The sequence below is a fragment of the Lonchura striata genome, chromosome 1A (assembly GCF_050655825.1).
Source record: "Lonchura striata isolate lonStrDom1 chromosome 1A, ASM5065582v1, whole genome shotgun sequence".
NCBI lineage: Eukaryota > Metazoa > Chordata > Aves > Passeriformes > Estrildidae > Lonchura > Lonchura striata.
The window spans coordinates 63,256,708-63,277,127 of NC_140741.1; the positions used below are offsets into that span (position 1 = coordinate 63,256,708).

At 42.2% G+C, this 20,420-nt stretch overlaps 2 protein-coding genes across 3 annotated transcripts; one reads left to right on the forward strand and one right to left on the reverse strand.

The window, feature by feature from the left end:
- Positions 1 to 6,318: 6,318 nt before the first annotated feature.
- EFCAB10 (EF-hand calcium binding domain 10) lies at positions 6,319 to 8,071 on the forward strand. Its single transcript, XM_031507089.3, has 4 exons — positions 6,319 to 6,525; positions 6,624 to 6,788; positions 7,034 to 7,118; positions 7,660 to 8,071. Exons 1-4 carry the CDS (start codon positions 6,426 to 6,428, stop codon positions 7,694 to 7,696), a joined length of 387 nt encoding a protein of 128 aa, XP_031362949.1. The 5' UTR covers positions 6,319 to 6,425; the 3' UTR covers positions 7,697 to 8,071.
- Positions 8,072 to 8,553: 482 nt separating this feature from the next.
- On the reverse strand, positions 8,554 to 19,685 carry RINT1 (RAD50 interactor 1). Of its 2 annotated transcripts, none has more exons than XM_021534680.3 (14): positions 19,428 to 19,685; positions 18,190 to 18,385; positions 17,790 to 18,031; positions 17,455 to 17,628; positions 17,228 to 17,377; positions 15,870 to 16,026; positions 13,981 to 14,091; positions 13,588 to 13,813; positions 12,863 to 13,000; positions 11,918 to 12,117; positions 10,538 to 10,752; positions 9,697 to 9,877; positions 9,495 to 9,613; positions 8,554 to 8,934 (listed from the first exon to the last, which is right to left on the reverse strand). In XM_021534680.3, exons 2-14 carry the CDS (start codon positions 18,364 to 18,366, stop codon positions 8,721 to 8,723), a joined length of 2,304 nt encoding a protein of 767 aa, XP_021390355.3. In that variant the 5' UTR covers positions 18,367 to 18,385; positions 19,428 to 19,685; the 3' UTR covers positions 8,554 to 8,720. The 2 variants fall into 2 exon arrangements, with proteins under 2 accessions (XP_021390355.3, XP_085425189.1); XM_085569063.1 differs by having other exon boundaries at positions 19,334 to 19,475.
- Positions 19,686 to 20,420: the final 735 nt, after the last annotated feature.

Consider the following 20,420-nt stretch of genomic DNA (forward strand, 5'->3'; position numbering starts at 1 on the left):
GATGTACATTTTCATGCTCCTGTGATGAAGTATCTGGAAACTGTCTTGGAGATATTGTAGGGAAGATGCTAACAATTACAGTACCTTTTTTAAAAGCAAGTAATTTAGATTGCAAACTGCGTTTTGTAGGCACACATTCAGAACTGGCAGAGGAGATAGGAAGCTGGGCTGCGTTGCAGGAAAAGGGAATTGAAGGAGAGAAATTTTACTTTCTAGGGAAACAGCCTTTTCTGATTCCTGTCACAAAAGCTAATCCTGAATTTCCTCTGTACTGTCCAGTTAATACCTCAATCTCAGATACTTGCATTCTGAAAGCTTTTTTTTTTGTTTATCTTTTCCACTACAGAAGAAAATAATACAATGAAATAGTAGTAGATGCTGAAGTTTCATCTGATAAAAGTCGTCCCCATGTATGGCTAAAGAGTAACTCTGTGTTCGTAAGATGCTTTGCTGTTTCTAGAGGCCATTAGAAACTAAAACTACAGCCAAGAAAACAGAATATGGCTGATATATTAGTTGCTTGCCATCATTGACTGTGGCCAGCAAAGGTTGAAGACCACTGACTTCCCAAAAATGAATCAGTAGTTTTTCAGCTTTTGTGGGTTTCTTGGAATGATCTATAAGCTGTTCTCAGAGTTGGGTTTCCCCTCCTTTTTTTTTGGTTATGCACAAGTGTTTTACTTGTAGCAGTCCTCTCCTGCTCGTATTCTCTAATATGCTCTAAATATCACCCATTTTAGAGGGAAGCAGATCACACTGTAACTTCTTTATTCATTGCACTCTCATTTTTATGCTTCTGTTTTTACCATGCAACTATTTATTTTAGAAGGAAGTCATTGCTGTATGCAACCAGGATCTGTTTTATTCTTCCAAATCTGTCAGGATTCACAATTGGAAAAAATGCCAAATACTGATTCCAGAAATATTTGGAGGAGAGTCATACAACACATTCAGACTTCAGAACACAAGAATGTTTATTTCATGCAAATCTTTCTATGCTGTTTTGCTCCTTGAATACTTCCTGAAAACAACCATTCAAAGCAAATGCAGATCTGTTTTAAAAGATACTTTCCTAAGTAGAAGAAAGCTAAAGCTGATCATTGAGCAGTGGGTGCCAGCCTGCCCTTTGCCTGGGGGTTCCATGGCAGGCAGTACTGAGCTCTTTTTGTACGGTACCACAAATGACACAGGCTGGATTCTTTTGTGTGGAGGTTTTGTGGTTTATGGCTGACCCAAAAATATTTAGCTCTGCTCTGTGATCTCTTGTCCCTATGGAAAGGAGAAGAGAAGCTTTAAGAGAAGTTTGCCAGCAATAATCATCAGGTTCCAGGAGAGCTTGATTTGAGGGTAAGGACACCAGTAGGGATTTGAGATGGGGCACTACCTTCAGCTGTGCCCTTTGCTGATTTCCCAAATGTGACATACTGAGCTCTGAAATTCAGTCTGGGCTTGATTAACTTGGAAGAGTTGCTAACATGGTTGATTCGACACCACAAGGGTAGTTTTTCAGAAAAGCTGTCTGTCATGGACAAAGTGCATTTACAGCATCCACAGGTGTGAAGGCCTTTTGGTGTAAGTACAAAGAATGGCCTGATGAACTTGAGTGCAGCCCTGGGAGTCCTGTGTCTGTGTCAGCTCCTTTCCAGCCCGGCCCTACTGAGGCAGCAGATGAAGTGGTGATGGAGAGGACATCACTGCAGAAGAGAAAACATCATCCCTTCCCAGTGGGAAATTTCCTCAATGCTGATTTGGAATGCTGTGGCACAGGTGAGATAGGTCACTACTGGGACTACACAGGTTCAGCCTCTTTGCCTTTTCTACCACAGCTGCAGAATATACATATATATATTATATATATATGTCTTGCCTCAGTTCTAAGCTGTTCTCAACAGCCTACACAAGAAACCTTCCCCTCTGGTCAGCTCCACTCTTAAATTGCAATTATTTGCCTTCATTTTTCTTTAGTTTTATTTTGAACCATAATCAACTGTGGGGGGTTTTGTGGTGTGGTTTCTTGGGCATTTGGGGTTTTTTTTTTTATAATTTTGCCTTGAGCTACTCCTTCCACGTTACTTTTCTTCAGGATTTGTGTTTGTAACAGCAACAAGGGCTCTTCCTGGTAACTCTGCTTTTACAAAGTACTGACTGACGTGACCACAGTTAGAGTAGGTGTGTGGATTTGCAGTCAAGTACAGGAAGAGACAGGGGTTACTCTTCAGAAACACAAACCTTTGGAGATGCACAATCCATATTGCTGCTTCCTAACTGCATGCTCACCTTTTTGTTGCTGAAAATGTCTATTTGAACTGTGGGGTGTCAGAGACACTGAGGTGATGGAGATGGACCTCTGAGCTCTCCCACCCTGTGCAGTGTGAACTCATTGTATACATATTGCTGGAATAAAAGCATCTGTGCTTTGAAGAGCTATGTGCTCAGAGCCACACTTTCACAGGAAGATACACTCTGTATCTCAAAGAATGCAAGCTCCTGCTCAAATAACTTCTTTTTTCCCCTTTGCCTTCAGCAGGAGTCCAACCATAGTGCCAGGAAATCAGTTTTGTGGCTTTTCAGCCAACTGAGAAGTGAACAGTTCTGTTACAGTAAAGTCTTCTGATATCAGTCTAGGCATGTTGTGACTTATTCTTCTCCTTGACTCAGAAACAAGAAGTATTTTTGTAATTCCTGATTTATTTTTCCCAGTACATGATTTCTGATGGCAGGTTTAGCCTTTATTTTGCAGCTGACTTGGGGAAAGGAAAAAAAAAAGCCAACAGCCAACATTCACAGCTTAGACTGATGACTATGGGCTCTTGTTCTTGCAGAGAGGACTGGGATGGCACAAGTGGTGATCCAGCTACTTCTGTAGTACATCAAGGACAATTTTTTGACAGAAGGGCTCAACAAGCCGAGTGGGGCTGTGCTAGACATGCTGCTCACACATAAGGAAGGGCTGCTGGGAGCACTGACACTGGTGGCAGCCTTGGCAGCAGTGACTACAATATAGCAAAGCTTATGATTCTGAGGGAAGTGAGGAAGATTAAATAGTTGAACTGCAATCCTGGAATTTAGGAGAGCAGACTTTGTCTCCTACAGACATTTTGTTGGCAGAATCTCACAGAAGGCTGACCTAAAGGGCCAGGAGGGCTAGATGAAGCACAGGAACAGTACAGGAAGCTGGGCACACATGGGAGAAGGCCAGCATGGCTGAATGGAGAGCTCCTGACTAAGGCAAAAGGCAAGTGCACAGACTGTGGAAGCAGGGGTGGACTGCCCTAGAAGAATAAACACTGCCCAGGCGTGCTGAAACAGAAACAGGAAAGCCAAAGCTCAGCTGGAATTGGAATTAGTGAGGAATGTGAAGGACACTTCCAGTACATTAACATGGAAGGAAAAGTAAGTAAAATGTGGGCCCCAGTACATGTGGTAGGTAACCCAGTGACAGAGGACAGGGAGGGGACAGAGGTACACTCATTTTATCTTTGCTTCAGTTTTTAACTGGAGAGATCTGTGCTCAGAGCTTTGGGCATGGTTTGGGCAGTGAGGTGCTATCCCCAGGACGACTGAGTGAAGGACTGCTTATCCTGCATCTCTAGAAGCATATGGGAAAAGCTGGGCTTGATTCAAGGGTACAGGCTGGTACCAATCCTGTGCAGCTGAGCACTGGAACACAGAACATGATGTTGTGGAGTCTCCATTCTGGAGACAGTAAAAGCTTGACAGGGCTGTGAACAATGTGAGCTGGTCCTTGAAATTAGCCCAGTTTGAAGAGGAAAGGGAGTTGAGCACTTGATCTCCAGAGGACAATTTCAATTTAATTATTCTGCTGTTTTGTACAGTAAAAACAACAAAAAAAGTGGTTCTGGCTGTTGGGATAATTAATACTCAGAAGCTCAATATTTCTATAGCTGAGTACTTTCCTCTGTAAATGTATAGTATACAATCCCCTGATGAGGAACTCACCTGTTTCTTGGAAGTGCTTGGGGACAGCCAGAGGGAAGCTGCAGTGGAGCTCTTCCAAAGCAGCTACAGCAATGGCAGATCCCACATTCAATCCCTGCAGCTCACCTTTGCTCCCTAGCAGAGAGCTTCCCCATCTCATGCTAGGGAGCAGCAGAGGTAAGTAAAGCCTCCAAGGAGCTGCTCTCAGCAGCTGTGTGCACGGGAAGCCTGTGGCACATCTAGGGATCTTTCCCAGTCCATATTGCTCCTGTCTTTTCCCATAGCCCTAGACTTCACTCCTCTGACACTCCCACTTGAAAGAACAAGTCCATCTGCCTGTTTTCCCCTGCAAGACAAGTGGTTGTTTTGGAACCAGCTGCATATCTGACCTGCAGTCCCTGTTTCTCTTCATTACAACTCCTAAAGGCTCATTGTAGTCTATTTAGCCCTATTAAATTAGATAAAAGGCTTAAATTACTAGTGATACTCTGTAGAAGGCTCAGCTTCTATCACAACAGGTATTAAGCCTTTTAATGAAATCTAATCTATATAACCAGGACACTTTAAACAGATGAAAATAATTTGGTCCTTTAGTCCTTTATTAAAACAGCAGCATCTCTATAATGGAACCAGAATACTTTCAGGTGTTTGTCAAATCCTGTTTTTCTCAGCCACCAGAAGTTCAATATCCCTTACAATAGCCCATGGGAGCTCCTTACAAATTATCCTGAAATATCATACTTTTAGGATACATACATATATCTGGTATTATCATTATATGAACTGAGGATAATAATTTATTATGTAAATAATAAATACATGATTCATCATCAGAATATTTTTTCAAGTAAATAAATTGTGCTTCCCTAATAGTGAAATAGAATTTTTAAAAATATGTTTCTAGTTGTAAAACGAAGTGGGATTTGCTCTATTTAGTGATTTTTTTTAACCATTCCTCAGAGAGACACACTTAAGTCTGTAATTCTTGTGCTTAGTTTTAAAATTTTTGCCCTAATATGCATTTCATACTGGTTATCTTTATTGACTACTGAAGGAGAAACATTCTTTGCCAAATGCTGGTTTCCTTGACCCAAACACTTGCCCACCTACCCACGAGTATTTCACTTGCTCCTTCTTTTCCTGTCAATTTTCCTATCCTTAGGTTCTCATTTTCAAGAATGCATTTTCTACATCTTTATTTCTTCTCTGCTGACCAGCTGTTCTTCTATTTGTACTTCTCCACATTTTAATCTACACTTTCTCCTATGGCTCTTTTTTAGGAAATTTTTTTGCTAACGCTTTACAAACTCTGCAGAAAAGCATAGAAAGACAAGTGCAGGAATTGATTCAGTAACTATGGAATGTTTTACTTTTAAAAGGAGGTTTCCATCACTGCCTGGCAACTGTCATAAGAGGCAAGTGTTAGAAACCTAATTCTCTAGCCCTAATTGAGACTAAAAACAGGTAACCTAGTCAGTTTAAAATAACAGAGAATACAGACAGCACATGGCTGTACAATCTCTGCAGCTTTGGATGCTGCTTTTCTCCCACTTTATCTAAGAAAAAAATAGGTGAATTCTTAATGACTTGTGATATTTTAGTTTTGGCAAATAGTTAAATATATTTAGTGCTAGACTTTTCACAGAAATACTATTCTTTACTATATGCTCATTTATCATTGTCTGATTTTATTTGATGGCAGATAGTTATATCTTTGTAGATTTCCTTCATTTTTTTTTCAGTGGGATGCTTTATTTGATTATGGTTCTCTTATTAGCAGTGGGTAGTACAGTAAAAAGCTTCTTTGATGTCTCTTCTCTGCACTGGCTATGTTGCAAGACTCAATAATGCTTTTAAAATGTAAACTCTTGCTCTCAGTTGCTGGCCACTGGTTTTGCATCTCCGACGGGTGTAGAACATTGGGAACACCCCGGCAGCCCCTCACACCGCGGGGATGAAGCTGGGAACGGCGGGAGGTGAAGGTGGTACCGCCGGTGGAAGGAGACGTGGCTGGAGCTGAGAACACAACTCACAGAACCCTCAGGGCTGGGCGGGACCCCTGGAGATGATCCCCGCTGCCCAGGCGGGTTTGGAACGTGTCCAGAGAGAATCCGCCACCGCCCTGGACAGCCCGTTCCGTGCCACCCTCGGCGGGAAGTTCTCCTCGTGTTGAGGTGGAACTTCTGTTTTGTTTCGTTGCCAGCGTTACCCGTCCTGCCGCTGGCACCACTGAAACGAGTCTGACACATCCTCTCGGCACCAGTCTTTGCGATATTTGCGTGCATTGAGAGGGATAGCATTACTCTCCTCCACACTAACAGGCCCCAAACACCTGCACACCGTTAAAAAGCGCAGCGTCATTCGCTTTCCCCACGAGGCAGCGCAGGAGCGGCGGGCAGCGCGGCGCGGCGGTCCCGGCGCTGCCGTGACGATTTCAGCCAAGCCCGTCCTCCCCGGCAGGAGCCGCTCCCGGCCGGCCCCGCGGGATGGCGGCGGGCGAGGCGCAGAGCCGCGAGTACCTGCGGCGGCACCGGCTGCCCGAGCTGCTGCAGCGCCTCGGAGCGCTGCTGCTCTTCCACCGCCCCGGTGCGCAGCCCCGGCCCCGGGCAGGGCAGCGGGCGGCGGGGCCGCGGCTCCGCCCCGGCTGAGCGCCGCCGCCCCCGGGCGCTCTGACCTCGTTGCAGAGCGGCCGCGGGAGTTCCTGATCCAGGTGCTGGAGCGGGTGAGGGCTGGCAGGCGAGCCGAGGGCGAGTTCCCGTTCCTCCTGGACGAGGCCAACGTGGACGCCATGTTCAGCCTGCTGGATGTCCTGGGCCAGGGCCACATCCGCCCGGCGCAGTACAGGGAAGGTGCGTCCGCGCCGAGCTGCGTGCAGAGTTACTGGAACAGTTCCAAAGTTACCCCTCTGTATGCCTTAAAATTATCCGCACAGCTGGAACTTGGAAAGTTGGTAAAAGTTACATGTGGTTAAGTTTCTTACGTTTAAGTTATATGTTGCTATGCTACACGCGTTTACCTTCTGTCATCATCGCCTTTAAATTTAAATTTGTCTTTCCAAAGACTCGCGTAAGAAATTCTCTTGTGTTAACTTTAGCCCTTAAAACTCTGGGACTGAGCACTGACGATTTGGAGCTAGCAGATGATGTGAAGATCACACGGCGTGTTTTCAAGAAAGGAATGTAAGTTTAATTTCAATTGTGGTCTTGGTTTCTTCTTTTTTTTTTTTTTTTTGGGAGGGGGGTACATATGCATAGGAAATATTTTACTCACATTTATTTTTTATTTACAAAGCTACATTACTAACAGATAGTTTAATGGCTAGTTTAAGCTTGACTGTGTCACTTAGCATTGCAAGATTAAAAAAAAAGGTCACTTAGTGCCTGACCTTCTCATCTTGCTGTAAGGGGAACCAAACTCCATGCCCTCCACTACCTCAGTTTCAGGATCTCTCCCGGTACCTGCCCCTCGAGTCAGAGTGAAGGTCATCAGGCAGCCCAGGGGTTGAAATGCTGATCTACAAATGTGGAACAGTGAAACCCTGTTGTCTTCTCTGTCAGGGGTGGTATCACAGCTGTAGATGAAATAGGTTCAGAGTTCAAATAATTCCTCATAGTCAAGGTATGGTTCTAGGAGCAATTTTTTAGTAACTGTGCAATCGCTGGAAGGTAATGAACTAATTATCCTCATTATCTAACTAGAGATTTTCTTTTTCTGTCTTAGGAGGAAGAAGATGCTGGAGAGCTGGTCTGTGTATTAGTTTGACCAGTCATCTGCTATATAATTAAAAGCAGGCATCTTCCCCAATTTTTCTTCTGGTTTGTCAGCTGTGAAGAGTCGACTTTAAGCAATACTCTCTTTCCTCTTTTTCTTATTTTCCCTGCCCTTCAGTGGAGCAATCCACTGAAGTGGAAAAGGACAAGTGGCAAGAATGTGTTGATGTCCAGCAGGCACTGGAAGGAATATAGTTAAGAATTGCTGTTTTCAGTATAATTAGATGGTTAAAAAAAGAGTAGAGATCTCTTTTGCAACTGAAATAGTATTTTGGCGTTTCCTCCTTCAGGTTATAGTTTACAGTAAAGGATTGTTACCTGTTGGCTCATTAGCACTGAATAAAATTAAGTTGGTTTTTGGGCTTGTGCTGTGTTTTGGTTTTTCGGGTATTTTTAAGGAAAAAAACAACTTCAACAAGTTACAATAAATGTCCACATTTAAATGCAGGTAACACTTCCAAGTGATATTTTCAAACTTAGCACACAATATGCAATTTAAAAGGAAAACTTTTTTTAAAAAATTAGGCGATTGTTTTTTCTGTAAAAGACTACCTTAATTTGTATGAAGAAAACTGTGACAAATTCATTCCTTCTGCACTGATTATATACATTTTAATACAGAACATCCATTACCTGGAATTTGGAGATGTGAAACATCTGTGTTTAACTGTAGATCAGTTCACAGGGAACATTAGCCCATGTTGTACAAAAATGCATTTACACTGTAAATACTCTGTGTTCCTTAGAATGATGCAGACTGTTCATTAGAGATGAACAGTTTTGGCTTCCAGATGCAATGGCAAGGTGACCATGGAAAATAGCATCTGCACAGTTCAACACCAAGTCGGTAGCATTTTGAATTTTTTCTTTGTACAGAAGAAGGCATAAGATTAGATTAAAACAATCTCTCAGCATACAGAAAAGAAACAGACAAGTATATTACAAGATATTTACTTTGCTTTTGCCTGGAATAAGTAATCTAGACCAAGTTATTAACCATTTCTGAAGTCTTTATTTTCCTGTATTTGGCCAACTAGCTCTCAAACTGAGAAGAATCTCAACATCCCTTTGAGCCAGTTTATAAACTCCAAGTTCATTCAGTGCTGCTGTTGCAGATGGCTGGCTTGGCTTTAATGGTTCATTTTCTGAAGCTGACTGTAGGACATCCTTCAGAAGCAAGGCAGAGCCAATATTCAGGTTCAGGATAATGCAGGCTTCTTTTATGCTAGAGAAAAAGTTACATGGATTAATGTAAGCAGCACAAATTTAAGTGTAACAAAAGATGTTGGTCTAAAAATATTCAGATTTCATCAGCCCCAATTAGCTGAGGTTTTTGATGATGGACTATTTAGGACACTCTGGGCTAGTGAAATAGACTAACCAAAAAGAAAGTAGCACCTCATCCCTGACAGCAACTAGACTGCCTCACAAGGCAACCTGAGGAGGAAAACAGTTTAAAGTAGTCCTTCTAACAATAAAATTTGTTGTGTTGTAGCTGTATCTTTGACTAATTTCTTAGGCCCCAGTTTCAGAGGTTTGTGCTACTTAATATTCCTTCCATAATTTTATCTAGACATCCTGGCTACACAAAATACTCCAAGACACATGCCACAGTCTGTTGCTGCAGAATCAATGTTCCTAATTGAAAATATCAGACACATTTAAATGATTCACACATTTAAAGTGTAGATCAAAACTAACTGTGAAAAAATCTTGGTTTAAGTAGAGCTCTTATTTTTCTGGACGCTTTTGAAATTCCAGTAGATCAGAAGTTTTCCTACTTACTGCTTGAAGTAATTTTCTGGCCTCTTGCAGTAGTGTGAAAACAGGGGGAACAAATTGCGACTCATGTCGAACTGGAGTTGTGCTGCTCCTCCTTCATTGAAATGATTTGCCATAATGATCTGCAAACACAAAGAGATGAATCTGCTGTTTAAGCCAGTCACTGACACCTACACAGCACTGCACGGGGCACACTGATACCCACTTCCTGATAGATGTACAGATCCACTTTCTCTGCAAGCATTTGCCAGAAGATTTTAAACAGTGAGTGGCAGAGTTGCTGCTCCAGTTGCAGCAAACGGTCTCGCAGTGTCTGCAGCATCGGGCACGCCGAGCTCGACAAAGACATCACTGCTTGCTCGGCTTGGGAGGGTAAAGACAACCACCTAAAAGAAACCATTGCACTGCAGTCATTAGAATGAAATTATTCATATTGCAACAACTGAAGTTAAAATTACCCTTTAAAAAAAATCTTACCCATTTACAATGTTTCAGAGACAATCCTTTCCCATTTCTAATCTAAAATTTATCAGTCTAATGCTGCGTTTGAATTTCATTTAATATTAAACTCATGCTTTAGTTATAAATCTCTGAACGTGTTATTCTAGAGAGCCCCATCTAATCTGAAAATCATTGAGTTCTATTCCTTTTATTAAGTACTTCAGAAATTCTACTCAGAAGAAAATATTCAAGAAGCCTTAGGAGTCTGTGAAGACAGAACAGTCATGACAGGCCATTTTGCATAAAATCTTCAATACTACTATGAAAAAAATAATTCCTGCTCAAAATAGAAAACTGGAACGATCCAAATCTTTCCTAGGGTTTTTAACTAAGAGATCCACTAATCGTGGAACTACTGTAGAAAACACAGCATAACAATTGTTCCCAGGTAAGCATAAGGGGAATTTTCCAGAACTTCTTACCCTGCAGCTTTCCTACTCCAGAAAAAAATACTGCCTATTATCTATTCTTGCCTTTACTTACCTCAATATTTTTAACAGGAAATAATACTGTAATATGCAAAGAGATTAAATAAACAGAATCACCTCTCTTTTCTGTACAGCTTCGCAGCATCTTTGACCTCTCTGAAGACATGATCTACTTGTCGTGTCAGCATGTCGTGCTTGAGGCGCTCCAGGAGGTTGATCATGTCATCAAAGACAGAGCTCTCCATGGACGCCAGCTGTCCCAGCTGGAGCTGGCTCATGGTGCCACTTTCTGCACGAACCTCGAGCTCGGCCTGCTGCAGCTGCAAGAAGAACTAGCCAAACAAAACCAGAGAGAAACACCACAGAAAATAATCTTATTCCTTGAACTTTTTGTTGGTACTTTCTTAGACGCGTTTGTAGAAAACACTCTCCTCTGGCACATTTATAAAGTTAAAAATTTAAGATTTTAAAAACACTTTCTTATCCGTCTCTGTGGTCCTGATTTAATGAAAAACAAAACCTGGTGGTTTAATCCTAGTGATGGAACTGATATATGTTTCAGATAAAAAAGCAGATAGATAAAGACACTGAAAAGATATTTCCAAATGGACAGCAGCATGCTTTTAAAAAACCCTACCTTGGCCTCTTTATAATTTGCAAAAGTAAACTTTAATTGTAATTTGTTTAGCAATGATTATTCATTGAATCATAAGGCAATTAATTTAGTTTATTGAGATCAAAGCGTCATTGTGGTAACAGCTCGTTGGTTTTGCTTTTATGCAGATCAAGACACTGTAATAGATGCAGTTTTACAACATGAAGGCTGCTGTTCTATCAAGTCAAGATTATCCCCTGCTAGAGCCATACCTACCTGTGAAAACTGTAAGAATTAGGAGGCTGCCCACAGCCCACACAATACCTTATTCTGCACACTCCATGTGTAACAGGTTTTTTGGCCTTCAGCAGCAGTAGCTGTAGAAAAGCTGAAATTCTGCCCTAGGCCATGCTGCACCAGGCTGTTGTCCAGCAGTCACTAATTCCCAGTTACCAGTGAGTGGCCTTTCTGGGCCACACCTGAATTGTGTTGCAATACAGATACACACATGGGATCTGTTTAAGATCTCCTGCCATGGGAGGAGTTCAAGCACCAGGCAAAGGCTGCTGCACTGGTTCAGAGATCTCCAAAACCAATTCACATTTTTTTTTTACAATAAAAAGCATGTAAAAGAGACTAGTTTTTTTTTATCTCTTCAGATTATTCCATTTCCCAGGCTCTCTCTGCATTTCCCTAGGAAGTTTATAACTGGTAGCTTAGGCCTCAAAACCTGTCCTTATTTATACATCTTTTACTAAATCCAAATTTATATCTCATTCTGCTTTTTCAGTAATTCTCCTGAATATACCTAAAAAGTGCTGAAAATAAAATGTTTGTTATGAAACAAACGTCCCAAGTCAATTTTAAAATATTTTTTTTCCTAAAGAAGAATATTTACTTACTACATTGTCAGCCCAGTCTGCCAACACTGTTGCTATGTAGTTAACAGCATTAAGGATTGCACAGTATCGGAATCCTAAGGAAGCTCTTGTCTCTTCCTTCATTACTTGAGTTAATCGTATCCTGAAATCATCAACTAACTCTTTCTGTAGGGCCAGGAACTGGAGTTTTCTGGAAGCTGTTGGAAGATTCTTATACCTGTCTGGAAAGACATTAATAAAATGTTTTTAGGCTTTCCAACATTAAATAAAAGCTTTTCAAAAAGAAACATCACAGGCATCAGGTACATGCATGCACCACCTATGAGAACATCATACAGTCAGTATTTAAATGTCAGTATTTAAAACAGCTGATATTTCAGTGTTTTCAGGGAAACTGCCCAAGTAAAGGTTAAACATGCAACAACTTTCTTCCCCCTCCTGATTCCACAGCAGTTTGTATTCTAGCACTTGAAGCAATGTGTGGTAATACCACACCCTCCAGCGTGGCCCCTGAAGCGTCCTCACATGGAGAAAGCCAAAGCCATTGAAGATGCAATGGTCTCCTGAAAACATTCTTGCTCTTACATACTGTTGCAAAAAAAGAGAAGTTACTTAATAGCTTCTGAATTGTCATAGATTCAAAAGGACTATTAGGATTTATTACTGCATTGCAACAAATTATATTCTGCCAAGTGTGAGAGAATATGGTAAATATCAAATGTATATTTTTAATTATTATTTTGCAAACATGTCACTAGGTCAAGATTATTCATGCATCAGTTGGTAACCAAGATGCAAAATGAACAGGAAGTTTCTATTAAACAGCAAACATCACAACTTTGTAAGATTATTTGGTGACTACTGCTGACAATGAATATTTAATAAACTATTTAGTAAAGAAATCTGTTAGCTGAAGGGTTTTTGCTGGTCATTACAAACAAGAGCAATGCCCATAGGTATAATTACCTGTTATAACTAACAAGAGAGTCATAAAAGTTTCAGCACAGTCTGGAACTTTCATTTCATCTACATCAGTGATATCTTTGTACTGTGATATCCATGCAGCCTCTGATGAAAGCATAGAGTCCATTTTCTGAAGAGCAACTGAAATGCAAAAAACTTGTAAGTTGAGTTTTTAATTTGAAAAAAAATCTAACAAAAGCCCCTCTAAAATGTACTAACATAAAGGCCTTATCTCTAGTAAGTTAAATTCTGCATTTTTAGTTTATAAAAACTACTGACAACTAGTTTCATACAAAACCAGTTTCAATCTATCTGCATTTGCAACGCTGTTAACAGAGTTAAATGTCAGAACTGATTGGGGGTTGGTTTGGTTTATAATAGTTGGCTTGTTCCTTTGCAACATATTTCTTCTTCATTTCTCAAAAACTAATACCTTGCTCTTATTTAAATTTAAAGTCCATCTCTGTCTGCACACACATAACATTTGTCTAAAAACAAGCCCACTTGATTGCATCCAGCTTAGGGGTTAGAGCCACACAAAATACAGAGGCACTTTGAAGCTAAATCAATTTTTATTCAGAATAACTACAGAGCATAAAAATACGTTTGTTTTGGGTAGTAGCCCTGTCCAAGTGCCTTAGTCTATTTAAGAAAGGTAGCTGTGTAAGCAGACACGTACTTTCTAACTCTGCAATATAAAGGCCAACAAAAGGCACTGGAAGACTTACATTTTTTTTCCACTGTTAGCCACCTTTGGAAGCAGGACTCTTCTGACAGAATATGCATGCAGCTGGGAAAGCTGCTGAGATAACCATGAACGCTGTACAACTCTCTCTCAAACAGAAGTACCTCATCCACGAGGTGACAGAAGAGTGTATCATCATACAACAGGCAGGGAATATCAGCAGCCAACTTCTCCAAAATCAGCATCACTAGAGCACGAGAGAATTCAAGCTTTGTAATGGAAAGAAGTCAATGTCAGGGACAGGAAGTACTGACATGTGCAAATATGTACACAAGAAACTGCACCACGTACATGTTTTAGTGGAAATAGGCCAAATATCCATCAGAAGCTGACTTAGATATTTACATTCACATTTAAAAACCATTTAATTACTTACCCCAGCATTCACTGAAGATCCTGCCTTGTCCAGTATTGGCTGGATTTTGTCATCAAGGAACTTCGAATGATTTCCAATCCACATAAGTACTTGTGTTAAATACCACTCAGGCTTATATTAAAAAGAAAATAAATTATTAAATGCATCCAAACATTTATTCAAGTGCTACTAGTATTTTAGGACAAATTTCTGAAAATACAACTCTCTTTCCCTGCCTTCTCTTGATCTCAGGTCACACAAGTCTTTCACTGTGCTTTACTTAACTTTCATTTATATAAAAGCATTGTCAGAAAAATATTTCTGGATTTTCATTGTCTTAAATGTACCAAATATTGTGTTTATCAAGCAAAAGTTCAATTTTCATGTCCCCTTTCTTTACTGCTTTCTCACTCATGAGAGCCTTGTTTCTGCTTCATATGCTTCTTCCTGTTCTCCTGTGTGGCCCTTATTTCTTGGTACAACAAAAAGGATGTGCTCCTGAGAAAAGCTCTGCTCTTTTTCTTATGGTACCTAACCTCCCCCTAGAAGTGGGGAATCTATCACCTTCTCATTTCACATTTTAATGCCTTTAAGCTTTTTCAAGTTTCCACACCTAAATATATGGACTGCAGGTTTTGATGAACACTTCTTTCAGTGTTAGTGCAACTGGAAGCAGTTCCAGTTTCCTCACTCCCGACAGCTAAAGAACCTTCTGCTGAGGTGCACTCACATTTTGTGTGTCTGTTTCTCACCTCTGCATTCATTTTCACTTGTCTCATTAATTTTATCATGCTTGGGTTGCTGGGTTTTTTTGACAGTCCTTCCCCAGCTGGGCAAGGTCACTGTGAACGCTTAGTGTCTGAAATACTGTTAATCCTGTCCAGGTTGCTGTCTTTTAAATATTTTACATTTGTATTTTCTTTATTGTGTTATCCAAGTAACTACTAAACAATAAAACCCCAAAACCTAATCCAAAAACCCAACCCAAATTTCAGCAATGCCCTGTTGAAATACCTTTCTGACCTGACACTAGATTCCCTGTAAACTTTTCTTAACAAGTTCTTCTTTTTAAAATGGTTGTTCACCTATTGTTTGCAAATTCAATGTCTTCAATGTAAATTTTCCATTTGCTCTCAAAAAAATTTTGTTCATATCTAAAATACCTCTTTCCCACTAACATACAAAACAGTATTTTAAAAAGCTCTGCAGTAGCATCTGTCAAGACTGCAAAGGTATTTAGATTTACACATGATGGTGATCGTAAGCAGACTTGTGCAACCGGACTGCTACAAGACAGCTCTCAAACTCTGCTCCAGATGTTGCAGTGGCATTAATGCAATGAAACCCATTCCAATGGTAATACTCAGATAAAAATCCTCAGTCTTTGAAAAAGTGAGTCAGTTTCCAACTGATAAAATCAGCACCTCTTGTTTTATGCAAATCAAAAAATTCAACCCATTAAAAAAAAGAACTATTTAACCATATTTTGGACTAATTACATTTCATATCCAACATTTTCAGTTACATGATGGTTGCAAAACACAGTGCCAAAAATCAAAGTCACAGCCTTTGAGCTCAAGAAATACAGAACAGTGCAAAACCATTTGCAACAAGACAGAAGAAATTAATCAAAACCTGTGAACAGATGGGAGTCAGTCTAAGATTGTAATGATGCTTTATGAAGGATCTGGGCAAGGGAAAAATATTGCCTCACCCAGATAAAATGCCTGTGTCTCTGAAAGGTCTCCAAGTGCTATCTCAATGTCTGTCCACACTTAGGTAGGCACAAGAACTGCACAGTTTTGACGAATCCTAATTTTGGAAAATGTGAAATCTGTACAATTTAAACACAGCAATCTAGAGGTTGTTTACAAAGCAATTTAAAAATGTCAAACCGCTTTCTCCCATACCTTGTTAAGAACATTGGTTTGTTTATTTCCAGTGAAATGATATTTGAATCTTTTCTGAAGAGGATTCAGCATGATCTGTATGGGAAGGACGATTGGTGGTGAAGGGGGTAAAGGGTACTTTTCTGGCAATTGTTTAGGTTTGGTTAACAGCTCATCTCTAAGTTTGACAGTCAAGGATGCACATTAGTGTTGAATTACCCCAGCATCATAATTTCAATAGAATGGGCTTATAAAAATGAACACTGCTTAGTACTATACCATTAACCAAAGGCGGTATTATGAAAACAATACAATTCCTTGTAAAAGATACTCAAAATATTCCACTTTATGTAATATTAAATATAACTCAGGTCTTTAGGGATTATTTATTCAATGACAATACATGTCCCTTGAGTCTGTTTGATTTAGGAAACTTGTAAGAACCCAGCAAAGCACCACTGTCAGAAACACAGTGGCTGTCCAAGAGACACAGTTATTCATATTTGTTAAAGGAGGATAAAGACTCTTGGGATTAATAAATGCAACACATGATTTCCCATTTTCATGTAATAGATTTAAGTGAGCCACTCTGCCAAACCAAAATTGTAACCAACTCAGGATTGTGTACAATGGCCTTGCATCTTTCAGCTGTGTGATTAAAATAAAAAAAGAAAAACATCAACCACAGTCACACACACACAAAGGCTTAGTTAAACCTGAGTTTTAACTGATTTTTTGTGAATTATTTAATTCATAAAAATCAGGGACAGAATAAGCTGCAGTGCCCTCTGAGCAACCTCAAAGGCAGACTTATGATTGCTGCACAACAGAAATCCTCCTGCAGTCTCCCCTTTTTGTAAACTCTCCTTCCAAGACAGGTATGTTTAGTTTTCCCTTTTTTTCCTTCTGGGACAGGACATATTAAAGTGGTTAAATCTTATTTCACAAAAGGCTTTAAAAGGAAAAGCATTAACTGTGTCTCATAAAACACACATCACCATTTTTTCATTAACATGCATGGGTAATGGTTCCAAACAGTGTAAGGCCACATTCTCATGCAACCTGAACTGTCAGCTACCATGAGAGCACTGGATCTGATGACTTGGAGTTAAAATGTTGGTACTGACAAAAAGGACAACTTTGGCACTTGGCATTTTATAAATGCCAAAAAAACCCCAAACAAACAAACAAACAAATAAAAAACCCACCCAAAAAAAAAAAAAAACAAATCCCCACAACATTCTACTGTTAATACAAAGTAATATAAATTATATTCTGTCTTTAAGGAGAATAAAATTTTAAATAATTCTCCTTGAGAATGTACATCTCTAACAGTTTTTATTTTTGCTAAAATTCACTGCAAGAATTTAAAAGGATACGAGGTTTGCAGTTTCAGAAGCTGACAGAACAGCATCTCCAAGCTGTTGTACACCTCAGGAGCATTGGCTGGTGCAGCAAGGCCAAATGCCTGGGACTGAGGTGGCCCCACAAAGGGCCAGTGGAGCTGTGCCAGCACCTCCTCAAAGTCACTGCAACACAAAATAATCACCAGGACATCAACTGACAGTACAACATAAAGATGAGAGAGTCACAGTATCTCTCTTACCTTGTCAATTTGTCCTTAAGGATTTTATGCCAGAATTTAACAGTGGATCTCACAAAAGCAAGAAGATGAGAACAAGATGACTCCTGAAGTTTAATATCCAATTCTGCCATGAATGCTAGAGTACTGGCTGCCTCTGGAACATTGTTGGTCAGCAGATATTGCTGAATGCTATCACTATAAAACACAAAAAAAGACAAGGCCAAATATTCATTAATGACAACAGAAAAGAATAACTTATATATTGAAAAGTAAAGACAAAACTTTTTTGAATTTAAAATATTTTAATAATAAACCAGGTCACCAGTCTCAGAACATACACACTACTCAGAAACTACCTGAGCTCCTCTATGCGAGAAATCCACTCGAGGTAGGCCAGGTGTCGCTCGATCTCTTCTACCTGACCTATCAGCACATCGAGATCCTCCATCCATGGCTGAGCTTTCAGCAAGTGGCTACTGATGGACTCAGACAGAACAGTTTCCTCCTCCAGAAGCTGACTCAGAGACTTTGTGGAATCTTCTGCATTTTTTAAGGCTTTCTGAATTCTTTTAGGGACTTCTGACGAAACTGTAAGTACCTGCATTGACAGAGATGCATCAATGCAGACACAAATCCACTGCACTGTGTAGAGCAGTACTATTTGAGATACTGGTACATTTCATTTAGTTTCATATTCTCAATCAGTCATACAGCATGTTCAGAAGAAAAAAAGAAAAGAAACAGAAAGATGCTTACCTGTTCTTCTAAGTGCTTTTTGTTTTCAGATAGCTTTTCAATCAGGCTGTCTAGTTTCCCCAGGGAATCATAGTCACTTCCAAGTTCTCTTTCCACAAATTCAGAAACATAGTATGGGATATCACAGTGGTCTAGATCTCTAGTGACTTCTTTCTTTCTAACAGCAATGCTTGCCATGTTTTCTTTCTCTGCAATACTGAGTATACAATTTCTAGTTAGCTGACACTAAGACAGCACAAACAAATATTATCTACTGAGGAACAAAACTCCATGAAAAGCTGGGCAGTTCAATTTAAACTGAGACTGAAATACCATATTCATTAATTATACTGCTTTAAGTGAGACAATTTACTGGCTTAAGTCTGAGGTCTGATAAATCCTTGCTGACATAACCAACTGGTGATTTATATATATTAACTACTAAAGATAAATACATCTGATAATTTCTTCCTTCAGCAAAAGCACAAATTCTATTAAAAATAGTTCAAGAAATATGTAGTTCCTAAATATATAATATAGAAAACTTAATAAAAACTACCAAAAAAACTGTAAAATAAAAAGGAAGCTAAGGTTCCACTTTCCCTTTTCACAAGTTTAGGAAATTTTAGAGATACCAACTCATGTCTACTGCATTACTAGCAAAGTATCCATGTGGGGCTTATTATAATTTGGAAAGTAAATACATCACTGAAGTTTTTAGCCAAAAAAACCCACACAGTATAACTTAAAAGACACTTGCTGATCCACACATTTGGCAGCATCCAGAGAAACCTAACATTGAGAGGATGTCCACAGTGAAACAGAAAAGGCAACAGTGACAACTGTTTGGCCAGATCAATCCTCAATTTCTCCGCGTCACTTTCAAAAGAGTATTTAAAAATAAAAACCGATACACTTGCACTTCATCTGCTACAAGCTTTAATTAAAACCCCTACTAAACTGACAACAGGAGCGAGGAAGCGGCGCAGCTGATGAGCCAGAGTTGCAGAGACAATAGAGAGCACCAGGAAGAACAAACTGGGCGACCAAGGGTGCTGCAGAAGAATAAGCGAAAAAAGAAAACAGAGCAGTAATACTCCTGTTTGCAGCAATGTAAATACTAAACGGCAGGAAAAAAAACAACCAAATGGTGCTCCTTTCATACTTAGTGGGAAGGCTCTGGTTACACAAGGCAGGAACAGGACTCTGGCGCATCCCTCCCAGCAGCTGCCCGCTCAGCCCCGCGGCCCAGCACCCACCTCGGCCAGCGGCCGGGCCCCGCCAAGGGCCGGCTGCAGGCTCCGCGGGCTCCGGCAGGCTGCGAGCGGAGCGCCGCCGGCCGCGGCCCGGGCCGGGCGGCCGGGCAGCCCCTCAGCCCAGCGCCGCTCGGCGAGCCCTTCCTCCGCCGCCACGGCCGCCGCTTCCCTGCCGGGCCGGGAGCGCCGCGGGGCCGCCGCCCGGAGCCCTCAGCCGGCACCCGGAGCCCTCAGCCGGCGCCCGGAGCCCTCAGCCGGCGCCCGGAGCCCTCAGCCGCCGCCCGGAGCCCTCAGCCGCCCGCGGCTCCCGCGGCACCGCCCCCGCCGCGTCAGCGGCGCCGCGGCCGGCGGAGCGCGGGGCGCAGGCGCGGCGCCGCTCCCGGGAGCCCCGCGGCGCTCCCGGCCCGCGCTCCCGGGACACGGCCCGGCCGGAGCCGCGTTCCGCCGGCCCGGGGCTGTTCTGCCCCGCGCTCCCGGGACACGGCCCGGCCCGGGGCTGTCCCGCCCGCCCGGGGCTGTCCCGCCGGCCCGAGGCCTGTCCCGCCGGCCCGAGGCTGTCCCGCCGGCCCGGGGCTGACCCGCCCCGCGCTCCCGGGACACGGCCCGGCCCGAGGCTGTCCCGCCGGCCCGGGGCTGTTCTGCCCCGCGCTCCCGGGACACGGCCCGGCCCGAGGCTGTCCCGCCGGCCCGGGGCTGTCCCGCCGGCCCGAGGCTGTCCCGCCGGCCCGAGGCTGTCCCGCCGGCCCGGGGCTGTTCTGTCCCGCGCTCCCGGGACACGGCCCGGCCGGAGCCGCGTTCCGCCGGCCCGGGGCTGTCCCGCCCGCCCGGGGCTGTCCCGCCCCGCGCTCCCGGGACACGGCCCGGCCCGAGGCTGTCCCGCCGGCCCGAGGCTGTCCCGCCGGCCCGGGGCTGTTCTGCCCCGCGCTCCCGGGACACGGCCTCACACCTCTTGGCCTCCCCCGCCGCCTCTGCCACGGCCGGCGACAGGACTAGCAA

What these genes read in the sequence shown, in the direction of transcription:
- EFCAB10 (XM_031507089.3), top strand. Translation starts at nt 6,426, where the DNA reads ATGGCGGCGGGCGAGGCGCAGAGCCGCGAGTACCTGCGGCGGCACCGG. An exon ending in GCTGCTCTTCCACCGCCCCG is followed by an intron (nt 6,526 to 6,623) that starts GTGCGCAGCCCC and finishes ACCTCGTTGCAG; the next exon opens with AGCGGCCGCGGGAGTTCCTG. An exon ending in CCCGGCGCAGTACAGGGAAG is followed by an intron (nt 6,789 to 7,033) that starts GTGCGTCCGCGC and finishes TGTTAACTTTAG; the next exon opens with CCCTTAAAACTCTGGGACTG.
- RINT1 (XM_085569063.1), bottom strand. Translation starts at nt 19,383, where the DNA reads ATGCGCCAGAGTCCTGTTCCTGCCTTGTGTAACCAGAGCCTTCCCACT. An exon ending in AAAAGCACTTAGAAGAACAG is followed by an intron (nt 18,032 to 18,189) that starts GTAAGCATCTTT and finishes CTGTCAATGCAG; the next exon opens with GTACTTACAGTTTCGTCAGA. An exon ending in TCTCTTGTTAGTTATAACAG is followed by an intron (nt 12,118 to 12,862) that starts GTAATTATACCT and finishes ATGTCTTTCCAG; the next exon opens with ACAGGTATAAGAATCTTCCA.